The 18299-nt window shown below is 43.4% G+C and overlaps 2 protein-coding genes across 4 annotated transcripts; one reads left to right on the top strand and one right to left on the bottom strand.

Moving 5' to 3' along the window:
* The first annotated feature begins 1042 nt into the window (after positions 1 to 1042).
* On the top strand, positions 1043 to 9937 carry LOC136428240 (acid-sensing ion channel 5-like). 2 transcript variants are annotated; one of them, XM_066417601.1, is made up of 14 exons: positions 1043 to 1198; positions 2849 to 2941; positions 3284 to 3385; positions 4107 to 4198; positions 4407 to 4505; positions 4878 to 5006; positions 5679 to 5775; positions 6168 to 6293; positions 6564 to 6716; positions 7180 to 7324; positions 7805 to 7879; positions 8457 to 8610; positions 8956 to 9047; positions 9577 to 9937. In XM_066417601.1, exons 2-14 carry the CDS (start codon positions 2849 to 2851, stop codon positions 9753 to 9755), a joined length of 1536 nt encoding a protein of 511 aa, XP_066273698.1. In that variant the 5' UTR covers positions 1043 to 1198; the 3' UTR covers positions 9756 to 9937. The 2 variants fall into 2 exon arrangements, with proteins under 2 accessions (XP_066273698.1, XP_066273697.1); XM_066417600.1 differs by lacking the exon at positions 1043 to 1198 and adding an exon at positions 2131 to 2187.
* A 1521-nt stretch (positions 9938 to 11458) lies between these two features.
* LOC136428238 (protein crumbs-like) lies at positions 11459 to 18290 on the bottom strand. Of its 2 annotated transcripts, none has more exons than XM_066417598.1 (12): positions 17744 to 18290; positions 17381 to 17431; positions 16734 to 16868; positions 16407 to 16574; positions 15991 to 16122; positions 15392 to 15529; positions 14882 to 15007; positions 13967 to 14200; positions 13274 to 13525; positions 12648 to 12784; positions 12209 to 12331; positions 11459 to 11877 (listed from the first exon to the last, which is right to left on the bottom strand). In XM_066417598.1, the coding sequence occupies exons 2-12, from the start codon at positions 17415 to 17417 to the stop codon at positions 11737 to 11739; spliced, it is 1623 nt and encodes a 540-aa protein (XP_066273695.1). In that variant the 5' UTR covers positions 17418 to 17431; positions 17744 to 18290; the 3' UTR covers positions 11459 to 11736. The 2 variants fall into 2 exon arrangements, with proteins under 2 accessions (XP_066273695.1, XP_066273694.1); XM_066417597.1 differs by having other exon boundaries at positions 17791 to 18290.
* Between the last annotated feature and the right edge of the window lie 9 nt (positions 18291 to 18299).

Genomic DNA, 18299 nt, shown 5'->3' with positions numbered 1-18299 from the left:
ATATTGTCGTATTGATGAAATAATCGCTTTTGACATTGACAAATGGTCAATACATTGGTTGACCTGAATGCACGGTTGAAGTTGAATAGCCTTCAAGATCAATCAACATGTTCGAATACTTGAAGTTCTGCAGTTGCGTTCATTGTTCTCACAATGACATGTTACAACAATGTCATGAGTCAGTCTATTCAGGGATAAGGTTATATTTATCAACACAACATTTCTTTGACGAGTCAGAACCATGTCAGTCTTTATTCCTTCGGCGGTAGTATAATATTATCTGAACAAGCCACGGGCTGTTTATTTACATCAACATGCTTCAGTCTAGGTGACTGTTCTTTTCGTATTTTTCTTGGTCTTTTAGGACAAGTTGATATGTAATGAAATGTATAAGAGACAAAGAATAGGAATGCACTAGAAAGAAAAAGAAAGCTATAAGGTACATATTTACCATAGAATTTGAAGGGATACAATGTTGAACCACACAAGAAAAAGCAAAAGCCATCAACCATGAAATGATAAGCTAATATTGTTTAAAGTATTGAAGATTTCCAATGACGAACTAACAGCAACACTACTGTGGTCTGCATCTTTTCAGTCAAACTAAAGACCGTTTTGCTGCAACGCTGAAATCAACCGACTCGTGGCGTGGTCTAAGGAAACAAAAATGCATGCAAGGCATCATTTTGTTGATACACATCCAAGAAAAAAATGGCATATGACTGTTCGAGTTGACATTTTGGGAACATTTGATATGGCACATGTGACTGTTGTCATCTTCCGAATGGAAACACGTATACATAGGGTTCTTACTTTCTGCATCCTCTTTGAAGTATGGATACCTTCCTCCTTTGAATGCAGTACTGAGGAATCCCTCCCATGACTTTTAAATACAGACAACACTATCATCTCCATGGTAGGAGAAATATCTGCCTGTCACACACGGAACCGCCCAGAAAGCCTAGTCGCGCGTCCTTCAGCAGCATGGACTAGAACAGTGACAATCTGGAGCGTGACGACACCTGGCGGAGTTCGGTACCGGATGTGCACCCCGCCATGACTGACGGGTAATGTTACCTGTGCAGGGAGATCGACGTCCACCGCGCGAAACCCTCTAGGTCATACCGGGTACATAGTTAGTACGAACACAACAAACTACTGGGAGTGTCTACGAGAGGAAGTCGTCGCCAATAGAAAGGTACGTGTCCTTTCTTTCCTTTCCTTTGTTGAGTCGAAAGTGCTACACATCACCAAAGTTGCATGTTTGCCAACACTGTTTAGTACCTTAAATTCTATGAGATTTCATGCTAGTGTAAACACAAACCCTGTGCGTTTTCTCGATACTTACGATATTACTCAAGCAATAGAAAATGTTAATGATGGGATGAAACGAGAAAATTTTTTCTTGGGTGATCAAATTAGCTAATGTGCAGTTGCTTTTGGATGTGCTGTGTACCACCTTCGGGTGAGAAACCTTAACACTTATTCGTCATGTTGACTTTAACTCTCATGGAGTTGACACTATTTTCTTACACACTTCCAAGTGGCATTCTAATCTCTGTATATGCCGTGTAAAATAGAAGCTGCTAATCCAAGTGTACCATTAGGAAAGTTGAACAGTGAAAACCAGGTAGATTTGTGTGTTAAGCTGCTCCCATTCCCACACAACTCCTGGGACGGTTTTGCTAGAAGAAGCACATCGGACCTGGTTAGTTGGCTAAGTCGAGGCTTTTTAATTTTTTTCATAGACCAATATATTAGTTTATATCAAATAAGATGGTTAAGGTTTAGGTCATAATTATTCTACAACCTTCTCAAACAAAACCTTAACAAAGCATTACGTCAGATCAAAGAAAGCTATATACAACAACACGTGCTTATCCAAATACCTGCTATAGATTTCTAAGACAGCTTAACACCGTGGCAGGTATTCTTGGCCATCAGGATGGAAGAGCGGCTCTCAGGGTAAGGTTTCTTGTGCATACAGCGGTGCATGGCTGCTTCTGTATGTATACCGTTCCATTCACGAGTCTCCCGAAACGGCCCCACTCAGACAGGCCGAGGCTATTGTTGTTGAACCGCTTAAACTGTTGTGACAGCAGTATCAGCCCTTCATAACAGACTAGTGTCAGGTTTGGTGGGTCCAAAAGGTGTTCAATGAATCATCCTAGGACAAGAGGGATTGTGGTACGAGTTATCTTTGTAGAGTTTTTAGGATGATCCACAAATCCTTTTGTCCCCTAGGTTTGGAGCCTGGTCCATTCACCAGCATGTCTTACAAATCTAAGAATTTTCTTATCAAACCCTTTTTCAAGTGTGGCATTTATAAACGTCATATTGGTAGAAATTAACTTAAGAATTGATTTTGTTCAGTTCGACAGTTAGTCTGGGATCACAAAGTTAGTCAGCAAGTAACGTTACACCATTTATGCAGCACTCAGCCGCCGTGCTGAGAGATAGAAATGCGCAGAAATAATCGAAGTAGGGCAACCTCACACATGCCGAAAAATGTAGTCTGAAATTTCATACAGGTCTTAATGAAAAGAAATACCCGCAATTCTCTACGTTATTCTACTAATACGTGTATCATTTGTCACGGTTTCCTGACTGGAATTTTAAAGTTTGTTACTCAATTCATTTGATCGTCCATGATCTGAGACCCTTTCGTTGACGCCAATAAAAAATGTAAAATCGACAATTGTCATACAAGTCTTGATTAAAACAAGTATCCACATTTCTCTTCGCTCTTTCTGCTAATACGAATGCCATTTGTTTTTCCTGACTGGGAGTTTAAAGTTTTGTTTCTCTATTCACTTCATTGTCCATTAAACTCATTCTTTATTCTAAGATGGATAAACCCGGGTGCTCGACACAAGTTGAAGATATGGACGATTTGCCGGATTATGAAACCGCCACCGGCGTCAAACCGTACCCCAAAGAGGTTTGTGTCGTGCATGTTTCTTGATTGACCATTAATGCTGCTTTGGGTATACAAGAGTTAGTCCGATTTACTAAAACAATGCATATGCTAGTTACATGTAACGTTACATATGTCTCGGTTGGTTTAAATCCTAAACTGCACTCTGAAATGACTGCGAGGAGTGCGAGCTAAGAGCTAACCGCTTGTAGCAAGGATTCGGCAGGTAGTTCATCGCTAATTGACAGTCTCACTCAGGAGACAAGTTTTAACGAATTGATTACTAGTATTGTGGATACTGGTGGGTTTGTATACACATCGAAGGTGCGCTTAACCTTGTATTATGACAAATTTCTGTACGCCTAGCCGGCAGCCAGTACCAGTAGTCAGGATGACAAGAAGGAGGAAGAGCCGAAGTCTCCGGAGTACGAGTTTGCCTCGGGCACAACCATGCATGGTCTGGGAAAGGTAACTATAACTGTCACAAAGAAAACGATAAAATAGGAGAGTAGTCGCCAGTAAGGCCCCCTTTCCATAGCCTCCTTCGCAGACTTCCTATGACAGCGGCGTATATATTGGGGGTGGGGTGGGGGGAGGTTCTCTAAAGGGAGTTGTGTAGCCAAGGGAGTTGTGAAGCCGAGGGACGGCCGCTGTTCATATATGGATATGAACAGCGGCCGTCCCTCGGCTACACAACTCCCTTGGCTATACAACTCCCTTTAGAGAACCCCCCCCCCCCCAATATATACGCCGCTGTCATAGGAAGTCTGCGAAGGAGGCTACCCTTTCCACCAGATGGTTGAGCGACTGTTCAGCGACCAAAATTGGATTCTAATTTTGTGACCCTTGATTTTGTGATTTAAATTTGATGTACGATACAAAAGTATTGTTTAAGAGAAAAGAAAACACACAAAACGTAACACATTTATTTGTGGAGAAAATGAGCCAGACCACATGTCATACCTGAACGTTTGGAGGGAACCAGGGAAGGCTCATAGATATAAAAGTCATCAGAATTCTGTACCTCACGCCCATCCTCGGTCTCCCATATATGTATAGCGCGAACGATCCCACAGAGAACGCTACCAACATTGCTTCAAACCGATGATATAAATTTAAATATATATAAGCATTACTGGACCAGGGTGAACAACGTTTTGATTTGTTAACGTTCCTGTATCTTTGCCAGATTGCCGACGCGCCAAACATACCGGCACGGCTCATGTGGACTGTGTTCTTCCTCATCGCTTTCGGATACGCGGCGTACCTCATAACCCAAACGTGAGTGCCTTCCAAATGAATGTATGTTAGAAATATTTGAGATGTAAAAAGATTGCCCTGTATCATAACCATTAGATATGATGAAAGAATAACTAAGACGGTAGTTTTATGCCTTGTACCTTGTTATTCATGACCCATGTGGTAGCCATGTAGGCACAAGTGGAGATATTTGACGCCAGTTGAAATTATTCCACGGTATCACACCAAGGTTTATCTCCTACTTCAACTGGGAGACCATCACGGATGTCAAGCTGGAGTTTTCTGAGAGCCTGGAGTTTCCCGCCGTCACCTTGTGCAACTTTAACAAGTGGGTCAAAAATAATCATTACATTACCGTAAAAAAACTGCCGGGCTGTTGTATCGGATGTGTGTTGTATAGTGGCGTGGTGTAGTGTGGTGTGGTGTAGTGTAGTGTGGTGCGGTGTGGTGTATTATTTCTGTGTCGCCAATTAAAGTCGTGGAGTGCATGAGAAGCTGTGGTGTTTGTGTTAGAGTGGTACGATATTTCGTTGTGTTTTGTCTGTGCTTTTGTTTGTTTTTTATGTGTTCCGTTTTTTGAGCTGTGTTGCAGTCTTGCGCTACTTGATGCTTAAAAATAGGGATCATCTAAAACATGTCCTCTCCGTTGAAGACGAAAACACGCACGTGTTCATCATGACTGATATATACATCTTTTCAGGTTCGAGAAAAGAAGTGAGGTCAGCCAAAACTTCGATGCCATCGACTACCTGTATCCGATCATCGGGAACGCCTTCTTACCGGACACAGGAGGTGACATACCCCAGGCATACAACGAAACCCCGTACAGGTAATCACCACAGTCTGGAGACTATTCGTCAAAAGTCGTCGTTGTATACGATTTTTTATATCGTAGAATTTTCAAGCGCGCTGTGGCAGAACCAACAGCCGACACGGATCTAAGACAGCCTTTTCGGTATCAAGACAGCTGAATTTTTTACGAGCACGAATGCACGGATATCCCAAGAATGCACCCAGTTTGCAATAGAACAGCGATCTTATACGTACGACGAATGTAATCTGGCCCTTAGACAGATCTGACAATGACACTGACATTGTGTGATACCAGGGTACGAAGTAATTGTTAGTGCATTCGAAATAACTATTTTCTATCAGATCACTTGAAATAAGTCCTTTATCCTACTACTTCATTCCATTGCATCTGTGCTTGAAATGTTTTGTGATCTTATGCATACAACTACAAAGGCATATGTGATAGATCCTACATGATCTTTCAATCGCTGTATATATACTGTATGCATGCGTTATGTTTAAGTACTAACTCCCCAAGCAACCAAGAGAGACATGATGCCATTCGCCTTACGTGACTCAATTAGACGCCTGACGAAAGTGTCCCTCCATATTCCAAAGAGAGGGCAGAGGCTTATGACATATCTCTTTAGGTAGCTGTAGCTATCTATGTATGACACTAAACCCATCTTCTATCTGTTCCCATCTCTAGCTTGAACCTGATGAGCATCACCGACTTCACTGGGTTCCGACTGGACGCAGACTCGCTGATGGACTGTACATGGAAGGGCGAGCGGTGCTACGCAGAGGTTACAGCCAATGTTTCTTTGTTTGTTTGTTTATTATTAATTGTTGTAATTTTATTGTTTGTTAGCTATACAAATGCCTATTCTCTGGGAAGGGATGTCCCTGTGGCTCAACTGGTAGCAGCCTCAGAGTTGAGCTCTTGGTTTGGCAATTAGTTGGTAACTTGGAGTTCTAGTCCTGGGGTCAGGCCATGCACCGTCTTTCGGAAGGGACGTAAAATAAGGGTCCCGGGTTCGAGATGCCTCGAGCATGTTATGAAATGCTAGCAACCCCTCCCTGTAAAATATACCCTGCTACTGAAACATAAAGAAAACTTGCTGGCCTATGTTCTACTAGGCACTGCAAGGTTTTGAACAAAAGACTGATTATGTGATGGAATTTTGCCTTCTATTAGAACTTCACCCAAGTGTACACGACGTTCGGGAACTGCTACATCTTTAACGCGGACTCAGGTCAGAGCCTCGTCCAAACCATCCCGGGAGCTGGCAACGGGCTGCACATTGTCGTGGACGTGAAAAAGGTACTATACCCATAACTGAAAGACAGTGGAGGGCGTGCAGATGAGAGGTAGTACACCCATATATGAGCGGTAGTACATCCATAGATGAGCGGTACTACTCTACACCCATAGATGAGGTAGTGCACCAATAGACGAGAGGGCGTACACCCATAGATCTGAGGTAGTACTAAAGAGTAAGGAGTCTTAAGATACATAGCATAATGATAATGAGTGTTTGAGGAATCAGATGTTACAACTTTAGATCTTTTGTACTCACGTTCCATCACACAGGATAAGTACACGGAGGACTTGGATGCGGGGGGCAACAGCGATGTCGGGCTGAAGCTTCACGTCCATCCAAAATACGAACCACCGGAGCTGGAGACACAGGGCATAGCGGTGGGCCCGGGGAACCACGCATATGTCGGCATCTCACAGGTCACGGTAAGTCTTAAGTTGTACTAAAGTAACTTCTGTATTCACATGTGTCTGTCTACCTGTCTGTCTACCTGTCTGTGCCAGTATCTGTCTCTGTCTGTCTGTCTCTGTCTGTATGTCTGTCTGACTCTGTCTGTCTGTCTGGGTGCCTGCCTGTCTGTCTGTCTATCTGTCTGTCTGTCTGTCTATCTATCTATCTGTCTGTCTGTCTGTCTGCCTGTCTGTCTGTCTGAATGTTTGACTGTCTGTCTGTCTGTCTGTATGCATATATTTCGTATCATCTTGCACAAAACCAGCTTTTACATTTCTATTGTTACAAAATATTTAAAGCGAGACGGCGAACACACATTTTGTATATTTTGTAGATTATGGTGCTCACAGTAAAATCATACGTGACCTGTACTTAGACCAACGGTGCATATTTGTACCATAAAAGTCTCCATTCGTCCATGTCTCTTTCTCTCCCCAGTACGTGAACGAGATCCACCCGTGGGGTATCTGTGAGCACGTGCAGCTGGACCACTTCGAGAAGTACACGTTCTCAGCCTGTATGCTGGAGTGTAGGGCGCACCACGTGCAGGACGCGTGTAGCTGCACTGCACTGGAGCTCATAGGTAAGACCGGGAACCTTGTAACAAGTGGGGCGTGAAACATCACGGTTACCAAATATTAGATTTTCAACAGTGGAATGTAGGAAGGTAACAAATTGTAGGGTGCTGTAGGACCCTATTTGCTTCTCAAGCATCTTTTTAAAGAAGCAATTATGAAACAAATTATGACTATGATCATCGTGTCTTCAACACGTTTTTTTTTTAAAATATCACCTCCAGCCCAATCAACAGTGAAACAGACCAACAATAATGATGATGTCTTTCCTTCTAAAGTAGCGAGGAAGATCTTTCTCGGGAATGAGTAACGTTGGTCACCAAAATCATAATGAAAGATCATGAAATAATGGTTAATGGAATATTCTTAACCCATCAAATCAATGTATCAACATTTACGGCTATTTCATTTCGGTACCGGCAACGTGACTTTTTTGGTGATGCCTTAGGTGCTAGCCTCATTTCTGTTGTAACTTTTCTTTTCTTCAGGAAGCGTCCGGGTTGAGAGTGATCCACAGATCTGTTCTCCTCAGCAAGTCGCTGACTGTGTCAACTCAGTCTACCGTGAGTACACAGTTCGTGTCGCTACCATGTGGTGTCATTCCGTTCTGTTAGGAGGACATTCTCATTTTCGGTTAAAAACATATCATAAATATAAGCATATGCTTTACTTCATCCTATTTGAGTTGTGCCATAGGGAGATTGATATTGTAGTTTTTAGCTTTCTAGCTGTTGTCACTACTATCTACACAGTAAAGCCCCGGTTACACATAGCCGAACATCGCTCCCGACCACAAGGTTGACGGTAGGTCGGGAGCAGTCTGACCTGTTTCAGATCAAGAGTCGCATTTACTTCCAACACACCCTGACCACTACTGATTTACTCCCAACCACCATCCAACTACCATCCAACCCATTTCAGACCTCCCGTCCACAGCCGAAAGTTTTGAAAATTTGAAAACCTTCGGCTGGCGCAGCCAACCAGCCGACCTAACTCCCGAACCGCTCCCAACCATGGTTGGGGAAGGTCGGGAGGCCATATTCGGCTATGTGTTGCCGGGGTTTTACACAAACATTCAAGAAGTGGCGTAAGTGCAAGTGGTTAAGAAAAGAGCATGTTTAATCCGTTGTCCACCCTCAGAGCAAGTCAAGACGGGCGACCTGCCGTGCTACTGCCCGACCCCCTGTGAGATCGTGGAGTACGACACCACCGTGTCCTACGCAGGCTGGCCCAACCCGAAGGCAAGCGAGAAGCTCACCAGCGACTATCCCGCCCTCTCACAGGACTATCTGAAGTGAGTCTGTCAATGTGTGTCCTAATGACATGTTGGAAAGTGAAATGTATGAAATTGATCCTTACAATACTCTTCTTTTCACCTGTTTTGTCTCCCCCTCCATTTTTGTAATGGATGAGTCTAATAAATGAATAAATAATAAACCTGCCAACGCCTTTCTTGTGAGATCAATGTTGAATCATGAAGAAGCTAATCTTAAACCGCCTTTCAAACTTTTGATAAAGCCGAATTCCTGGCAGCGTAGTGTTTTAAACAGCGTCTAACAAGTGATTTTAGGTATCAGGTTGACCCACTACTGTAAACCATTCAGAGAATTCAACATCACATCTTTTTTTCTTTCCCCAGGGAGAATTGGGTGGTGTTTGACGTGTACTACAAACAGCTCAACTTCCAGAGTATCGAACAGAAGAGGAAGACGTCCGTGGAGGGTCTACTGAGTAAGCATATTTGTTACAACCCGACCTGATCGAACGTTGCATGTGCTAAGAGGCAGACATGGTAACCATGTCTGCCGCTTAGCACATGCAACGTTCGATCAGGTCAACTACAAAAAAGAGTCGAAAGAGGAAAGTTGGTTTTGGCGGATTGGGGGACAATTTTCATCCCACTTGTGTTGATGTTTAAAAAAATGCGTGGTTTCAATGTGAAGACCAGGAAATAAACTCAGACGATTTGTGGCAATGCCCCATCATCTTTACGAGTTGCAATACTTTTCTCTCAACTAAACCAACATTTTGTAAAACTAAGCTTATCTCATCGTCTTCTTCTTCTTCTGATAGACTTACTGTAAGTTTTTGAGCATCTGCATCATTGTCCTTCTCAGGCTATTTTTCGAAAGATCCTGAGGCATAGATTTTGACGGTGTACTTTTAACTGTGCAGAGCCGAAAATGAAACATCCTGGAGAGAAATGTCTACAGCCGCCATGTATTGATTGATTGATTGATTTAATGTTAATACTGTGCAGGTATCCTGGGCGGGTGCCTGGGCCTGTGTATCGGCGCCAGTGTGGTCAGCATTACGGAGTTCGCCTACTATCTCCTGCTCAGACCCGCCAAGTTCGTCATGAAGCGTACCAAGAAGAACCTGTCCACCAGCACGACCAACGTCATACAAGTCGGGTCGTCATCGCCGGTAGACTTCTGACTTCTTACAGCTGAACAAGTTGTGAGGGTTGTTTCGCATACACGTACAGTGTGATTGTTGTGATTTTTACAAAGTCGTTTCTTTTGAAAATTATTGATATTTCTAAACGAATGGACTGTGTGAATTAGCTATAATTCAGACTGTTGACTGTCTGCCAAGTGTTAATAAAGTTCATTTGACTTTTTTTTACTTATTTTTGCTATGTCATGCGTGGTTGATTTTAAACATTCAAGTATGCACATTATTTTGTAATGGATATCTACACTATTGTAGGCAAACCTTGTATTGCTCTATTCTAATCTGATTGCCTTTCAACAAGTGGCTTAATGGATGGTGTTTGTTCTCCTCTAAAGTTTCTAAGGGAAAGTTTGAGGTTGACAAATGTGTTGACGAAATCAAAATGTTGAGTCTGTCAGATTAAAAGGCAGATGGTCAATGTGTAAATCAGATGAGTAACATGCGATTTTGTAATTAGTACTAAGAAATATGAGATATCTACCAATGCTCTTGGTCCAACCAAAATGGATATGGCAATGCAGCGCAAAGACGCTAACGTAAAGGTTTGATGTTCATAGTCTCGGTTGTGTTTGTGTGAATATCAAGAATAGTACAGTCATTGAAAACAATCTTTATAGAATAAACACTCTGCATGAAATATGACTTTGTGGTTACTTAAGACAGAGGAACATAGAGGAACCTTACGGAGAGGAGTAAGGGCCAGTCACTGGCCTAGGCACTTATTAGGCAGATTCCTTAGATAGCTTACTTAGAGTACGGCCGTTTTGTCCATATAGATATATCCCTTCTCATCACTTTGGAATGTTCCTTAACTTTTAGCTAAAATTAGTCGTTAAGAAGAATTTGCGCCAAACAGAACTGACGGGTTGGAACGACAATGGTAGCGCCAATTGAATTGTCCTAAGTCACTGATCACACTGTTCTGAAAAAGAACAATTTTGTTTCACTGAGCCAAACGAGAAGTGATGGCGTTTCTCATACCCACTACTTCCTCTATATGTCACATCATCCATGTGACACCTTTACAAAGGGCGTTTAGCATAGATGCCTCCATCAACACTACGGCAAAAGAGACGTGTTGGCGTTTCCAACACTCGCCACTGCCTCCACAACCCACATCATCCGTGTGATATCTTTACAAAGGGCGCTCGACATGACCGAATACTGAAATACCGACAATATTTTCACTACAGCTCATACCCAGCCTTGAAGTCTACATATTCATGTGAACAAATATTGTGACAACAGGACGAAGTAGAAAATAACGGTCTATTAGCTCAACACACCAACAACATTTTCAAACTAATGGTGTATGAAATACTAAGAGCTTAAAGCCTTAGAAAGTCCATTAGCGTATTGTGTCACGGTTTATTTCAGGTTACTTTACGTTCATTTACGTTTGCATGCCAGAAAAATGGCATTGTGGTCACCAGACAAACGCCTCAGTCATTTGCCAAGTGCCTCTCATTTATTCTATTGCAAACTCCATGGCAATGGGGCTAGCTGACTGTTAGTGCCCAGATCCTCTTACAATGACAGGGGGTATGTCGAAACATGCTTTTTAAGGCCATCATCTACTCTATTGCATATCAAGCAACGTGTAGTGATGCTAAAAAATGAGGGGATCGGGTTTGGGTGTGTGCAAAATATACTTGCCGCCAGGAAAAAGGAAGTCACCGAACAAATTCTTTTTTGGACATTGTATTGAACGATCTATGCTGACTGTATCACAAACAGGAGTTGAAGACAACGCAATACACTTTAAAACATATATACAGAATTCTCTCTCTTTGAAATAGCTTAGTTTATATCATTTCGCACGTGGAACAATCATAATGACATCGTAACTTCACATAGATCTTATAAATCGAAGCAAACGTCGAAAATACTGGCTCTTCTCAGTGCAAGCGATACTATCAAAGCGAACGAAAACGCAACACAACAACAAAATTGACTCAGACGATTATCTTGAGAAGAACATTGCTGCGAGACATGCAAGCAACATGACCATATTTGGCATCGACGCCCTCCCGCTGCTACTGGTGAGACTTCCCTGCAGCACTTCGCCGTTACACCGGTCTGACTGGCAGCACTTCAGACATTCCTGTTCAACAGAACACACAAACAGTCAGCAATGGTGACGTCGTAAGACCATCTTATGCGCATGAAGCATTAGATTGATATTTCTTGCTCTTTTCTATGTTTGATAGGAGCAAGTCGAGGAGCACCGTAGGAAAACAAATGTTGGCAAACGACAAAACTCAAAAGGACAGAATTGCGCTTAAGCTTCCATTGTCCTCGTCCCCTCTGCCAACCGAACAATAAAACTAGAAATCTAACATAATGAATTCAGTAAAATCAGAGTGCATAACTGTACGTTAGAATGACGATTAGTTTTTACTGTTGTAAATACTGTCCAGTGTGCCTACATGTACCTTTGTGTCGCCGTTCTCGGTGCAGGTTTCCTCCATGTACTCCTGAGAGCACACAAGGTCCTCGTGTTGACATGAGCGGATGTGTCCGCCGTACCTTCCATCCACGGAGGACTTCCAGCTTACCTAGATGTTCAAAAATAAGAACAGAAATCGAGAGGTTCATTCAAGTAGAGTTGTGAAAAAAAAAACTTGATGACTAATGCTTTGGTCCCATTTCCAATCCGGGGCCCGGCCGGGCTGTTTGCGAAAACGGAAAAAAAAATGCATATCAAGAAAATACAAAATAAATGGTTAGAAGTCTTTTGTTGTCTTTCATATCATATTTCTCGTTCCCACAAGCTGCCCGGCCTGGCCCCAGATTGGAAATGGGACCAAACAAATACATGGTATGTTCTCAACCTGGTTGTCTGAATACGTCATCCGCACACGTCACACTTACCCAGCATGCACCGCTCTCGCACTGAGTCTCGCGAGACTGGCCGCCTCCAGTCACGAGATCGGCCTGGTTCTGGTCACAGTCTTCGTCAGCCGCGCAGCTGTAGCAGGTCACCGTGGGAGGGACGTAGTACTGGGTGTCTGAAAAAGTGGGAAGTCGTTCTTTAATTCATGTTTCTGAAATATCACTCACCCCCCCCCCCCGTTCCTCTTTTTCAAAGGATTTCAAACAGATACAGAATCCTTCAAACATACCCCTGGAGTCTATAGGTGTGGTTAGCTATAAAAGATTGTTATTTTCGTGAGAGAAAAGCAGTGACGCAAGATAGATAGATAGCTAGATAGCAAGAAAGGGTTAGATCGATCACACCCACCTCTGTCATGGACACGGAAATATTGTTACAAGCAGACTTATGCTAGGGTCACATTTCCAAGCCGGGGCCCGACCGGGCTGTTTGAGAAAACAAATAATGAAATAAACATACAAAGAATATACATAACGTATGGTAAGGAATGATTTTCTAAAAGTTTTGTGTGTTTTGTTGTCTTTTGTATCATAGTTTTCGTTCCCAGAAGCTACCCGGCCGGGCCCCGGGTTGGAAATGTGACCCTAGCATTAATTGTACTCACAACATTCATCGATTCTGCAAGCTTCTAAAGACGCTCCATATCCGGCATCTACGAAACACTCTAGCGTGCCTTCCCCGGTCGGGTCTCGGCAGTAGTTCCCGTCCAGCCCGGCGGCGGCTTTCTGAGCTTCCGTGACGCCCATGACGTCCAAAACTAGCTGGACCATTTCATCTGCCCAGTCCAGGCAGGGCGTACCAATCCTCGTTACGTTCACCTGGCCCCGGTATGAAGTGGTACCGTCCGTATAGCAGTCTGAAAAATGATGCACGTTTTAGTCGTCGCTAAATCATCAGTATAATTCGATCAGTCCAAGCATGGAGCGAATTGTTTTCACTGACCATAGAAAGAATTCATGCTGCTTCTTTATACGCAATCGCAATCCCAAAATACGTTGTGTTGCTTCAGGCCGTAAAGTGATGGCAAAACAAAATGTTTCTTTCGTTTGATGCAAACAGATAAACAAGACAATGTTAAGTGGTAATTTTTCTCCTCACGGCTAATAAAAGCCCATCGGAGATATCTTCATGATGCATGACGCATGTTACACCTGAATACAGCTTGCGCAACAGGAACAATTGAATGTGTCGTGATACCATGTTTTGTCGCTTCGATCAGTTCGATCTGTTTTGTTCTAACCCTTGTCACGGGTCTAAGGTTCAAGAAATTCCATGAACCAACGTTAAAACGTCTCACCACAAGTCGCCACCTCACATGGAGTTTTTTGGTTAAAGAGGTTGGCGATGCAAAACGGCCCCTCATAAGAACCGTCCGGATTTCTGCAATAGTTCCTGTCCAGCCCGGCATCGGGGTAGGCTTCCGCGCTGTAGCCTTGTCTCCCTAAGGACCAGTACCCGCACCAATAGCCGTCGCTGTTGCTCCTGATGTCTCCCCGGTAGTTAGCCCCGTCACCTATCACACAGTCACTGTCTGCAATGCACATACAACAACGAAGAGTAGTGTTAGTTATGGCACTCCGTAGCCGGTAGTAGAAACAACGCACATGCCTCACCGCTTTGGCTTCGCAGAATACACGCGCGAGCACCTGCGCGCAATTCTCGCGCGACCACCTTCGCGCAATCCTCGCGCGACCAATCGACCAGTATCGAATCACACGGCACCAGTGTTGTGGCCATGAGTGAAGTTGACAACTTGGTAAGTCATCAGTTGCCAGTCTATCAAACGAGTGCCACTATGTACAGTTCTTGAATACAGGAATAGTAGACTTGTTTGCCGTGATACCATGTTTTGTCGCTTCGATCAGTCTTGTTACAACGTTTAAAGGTCTTTATACCGTCTGTTTTTTTACCCATCCTTTTTTTTCATGCTCTCGCATTAAATCTGGAGTCTGCTATTCATAAAATTTACTTGCTGTGGTGCTCATTTATCAAAACCTGACCACTTTCTGGCATCAAGCGGTGGAGCGCCGTGAGTTCGTGCGCGTGAAAAAGCGCCTTATGTTAGGGCCCTCCCTTTTATGTGATTTTGGAAGAGAACATAATGATTTCATATGCACTATGCTAATAATGCATACCATTTGCATTCTAATGAGACAAAATTACGAGGGTATGAGGTCGTGTAACTCTAGTGTTGTGAATGGAGCTGACTAACCGCAGAGCCTCCCGTAGGTTCCCGCCGGACACAGACAGGTGTAGGTCCCGATCCCGTCCACACACGTCCCGCCGTTATAACAAGGCGTTTCGGACCCCCAAGGTAGGCTCTGACAGTCGTCGATATCTGGAAAGAAAAAGAAGTATGAGTTCCATAAGTCAGTCCATTTATTGAACCGTTCGATTTGTCTGACAAAGTAAGTCACGAATGTATGTAGTATGTATCGTTTTAGATTTTGAACATATTTGGCGCCAAATTTTCAGTTTGCAAGATTTTTTTTGCAGTTCAATGTGTTCGACTACAATGTCAAATCTGATGTCCAGTATCTGACGTGGATAAAGAAAACAAAAGGCAGAAAACATTACATTATTGATGAATGATATCATAAGCAGGTATCCACAATGTTTCAAGCAAATTGTTCCATGCCACACACAACACGCACCACGTCATGATCAGTCTGAAAAATGTTAATTTTCATTTTCTCAGTTAAAGCAGATATGAAGTTCTTACTTATTTCACAGTTCACTCCTGTCCAAAGTATGGTGTATGGTTCAGTTTGTGGCACACATGTGCAGCTGTAGGCCTCTACCCCGTACCGTTCATAACAGGTCCCACCGTGTTGGCACGGAGAGCTCCAACAGTCGAACTCTGAAACACATAACATTGAACTCTGAAACACATGACATTCGGACACACATGACATTCGGACCATAATCATTGAGAATGTTGATAAAATATTTTTTTCTGGTTTAACACAACTTTTTTTTTCAAAGTATTCATCATTCTCTCTTCATAACAATGAATTTGGTTACAAGGACCGCTTTGCCACCGTCCGTCATATGAATGTTGTGAGAGCAGCTTGAAGAGAGCAAACGATTCAGCTCACGATTCAGTCTGACATCCAGGCTACTGAATGATGGCCTAAATCGTCTGCTCACTTCAGGCTGCTCTCACAATTACCCAGGCTAATGATTGAGGTGGCAGGCAGGCAGGGAAACGCTGAACTGTCACTGCATCTTCCCTCCCAAACACAAAACAAACAAACACAACCAGATCCTGTTAACACACTGTTTCTGTTGTCTTTTTAAAGACCATGGTTGAAGTCTTACCACAAAGTCCACAGCTCTTAGGACAAGTATTCATCGTCCAAGTACTATCTTCTTCCCAGCCTGACCCACACCGTCCATAGTCCGCCCACAGCGGACAGAAGGGGGACAGGTCTTCACACACAACAGAGCCATCTGGAACGACAAGAAAATATCAGATGGTGACTTACAGCCCGAGTGAAATCTTCTAATGACTCAGATAAGCGGTGTAGTAATACAATTTAGCTTGGCGTCTACTACTGCCGACGCCCAACAAGGCCATGCAACTCTGGCAAGGTCTTTCTCAAAACAACACCTTTAAAGAGAACTAACTACATTGGCTTGAAATTAAAGAGTGGTATTTAAGTATATGGTATTTCAAAGGTTTCATAGACATGAATAAAAAGAGATAACAAACTGTAGCGAAGAATTTGACTGACCGCAGAGCCCGCACGTAGCACGGCAGTTGGTGTACATGTTGAACTTGTTGGTCGTACATTGTCCCTCGGCTTCCCACTCTGCGCAGTACTCAGATTCGTCCACACAGGGCACTCCCGGGTAGGACGTCGGTGGCGGTGTTGTAGTCAGTGGCTGTGCTGTAGTCAGTGCTGTAACAATTGGGCCAAAATCTCTACTTAGGCGGTGTCTTTAAAACTCTGTGTCTTTAATCCATATCAGTACGTAGGAGTAGTGTGAATTAGATACTGAATACATCAAATAATATGAGTCACTACTGAAGTAATGCGGTGTGTATGTGTGTGTATTACCTTGTGTACAGATACCACAGCTCAGTCTACAGCTCGTCTCCATGTACCCGGGGTTTGCTTTACATTCTCCACTGGAGGCCCAGCCAGGACAGTTATCGTTGTCATCCACGCAGTCTTGACCCGCCGAGGAGCCGACTTCATACAGCAGAAAACAAACGTTATATGAATGACTGCTTCTGTTAACGACGATGACACATTCAGTACAACATTATAGAATACGAAACACTATTATCGATGAATACACACGTGCATGTGGCACAGAAGAAGGTTCGACGTTTTGCTCTAACGTAACGGTAACAATATGTAGAAGTGACTTGTTATCTACATGATGCGTTTATGATAGTCTTGGTAGCTAGTACACTACGTACATCTCCTTGTACAAGTCCGAAAATTAGATTCAGACTGTGCAGATTTTGTTCCTTTTCTGCTTTTGGTTCCCTTTTAGTTTCCTTTCCGTCCAACCAATACGCAATTTCGACCAATATCTTATTTACCAATATATACGAGGTTCCTGGGTAACTGAAATAGATAAATATAGAAAGACCAATGTAAATTGCTACTGAAGAGCGACATCGCTAGTTAGGATCCTATAGCGTTTTACAATTACGATCATTACCACACACGAGCCATGGATAATGTGTACTTACCCAGTAACAAGATGGCAGCCAACAGAGCGAACCCCATGCTCGAAACCGGACCTGTAGATGGAGGAATGGTGACATTTTAAGCACTCACACTACGAACCTGAAATTCCGATATCTAATAACCTTCAGAGTTCAGACACATCTAGCCGGGAACCATCTTCCGAATGATGCAAGACCTTCATCCTTGGCAGAAGGAATTTTGAGAACTTTAAAATCCACAGCAGCACTCAACAACTTGTATATAGCTCTTTGAAAATCCGCATTCGCAACAGTGATATAACGCAATTTTGTATCCACAGTGGTCAATCCTACACATTTGCAGGAAAATACCATTTTTCCTTCTAGATACGTGATGATATGTTTTACCTGTGGCCGACAAGCATATACCAGAAGAGGCAAAAAAACCGACCCACCGGTATTTCGTTAAAATCCAATGACTCCTGACCAGTGCGTTCTACATATCAAACATTCAGCCAGGCTCTCAGGTACTGCCGACTCCTGTCAGTACGAGTGAACGAACCATTCTGTTGTCTGAAAGATGAGCTGGCGTAGCTATGAACACACTGGATGCTCCATTTGTCTCTCTCACCTCCTACTTTGATAGGCTCGTTGATGCGTGGGCCCGTGGACACCCCCATCGGCCCGGAAAGATCAGAAAGAGCCGGGCACCTGTTGCACGCCTTGACGCCACATACCTGCAGCCGCACCGCTGAGAGTGATTGTTGCGCAGAGACTGCCCACCCAGAGCCAGTCGTGCGATGTACACCACACACGGGAAAACCACCGAGACTATCCACAAACGGCCTTGGTAACGAGGGCCCGTTTTGGTTTGTTATTCAAGCAACCCTTTTCAACGTTTGTAGCCGTAAAGTGTGTTAACTTCGTGGGTCTAGAAAGGAAAACTTCTATCTTGCCAATGACA

The sequence above is a fragment of the Branchiostoma lanceolatum genome, chromosome 2 (genome assembly GCF_035083965.1).
Source record: "Branchiostoma lanceolatum isolate klBraLanc5 chromosome 2, klBraLanc5.hap2, whole genome shotgun sequence".
Lineage (NCBI taxonomy): Eukaryota > Metazoa > Chordata > Leptocardii > Amphioxiformes > Branchiostomatidae > Branchiostoma > Branchiostoma lanceolatum.
The sequence above is the reverse complement of the archived record's forward strand: the minus strand, read 5'-3'. Positions and strand labels throughout refer to the sequence as shown.

Excerpts from the sequence above, each read along its gene's own strand:
- LOC136428240 (XM_066417600.1), top strand. The coding sequence starts at position 2,158 with ATGAATCATCCTAGGACAAGAGGGATTGTG. Across the intron at positions 2,188-2,848 it reads CTAGGACAAGAGGGATTGTG|ATGGATAAACCCGGGTGCTC; the intron begins GTACGAGTTATC and ends CTTTATTCTAAG. Across the intron at positions 7,325-7,804 it reads CACTGCACTGGAGCTCATAG|GAAGCGTCCGGGTTGAGAGT; the intron begins GTAAGACCGGGA and ends TCTTTTCTTCAG.
- LOC136428238 (XM_066417598.1), bottom strand. The coding sequence starts at position 17,417 with ATGGGGTTCGCTCTGTTGGCTGCCATCTTGTTACTGG. Across the intron at positions 14,201-14,881 it reads AACCTACGGGAGGCTCTGCG|ACAGTGACTGTGTGATAGGT; the intron begins GTTAGTCAGCTC and ends TGTGCATTGCAG. Across the intron at positions 13,526-13,966 it reads ATGTGAGGTGGCGACTTGTG|ACTGCTATACGGACGGTACC; the intron begins GTGAGACGTTTT and ends ATCATTTTTCAG.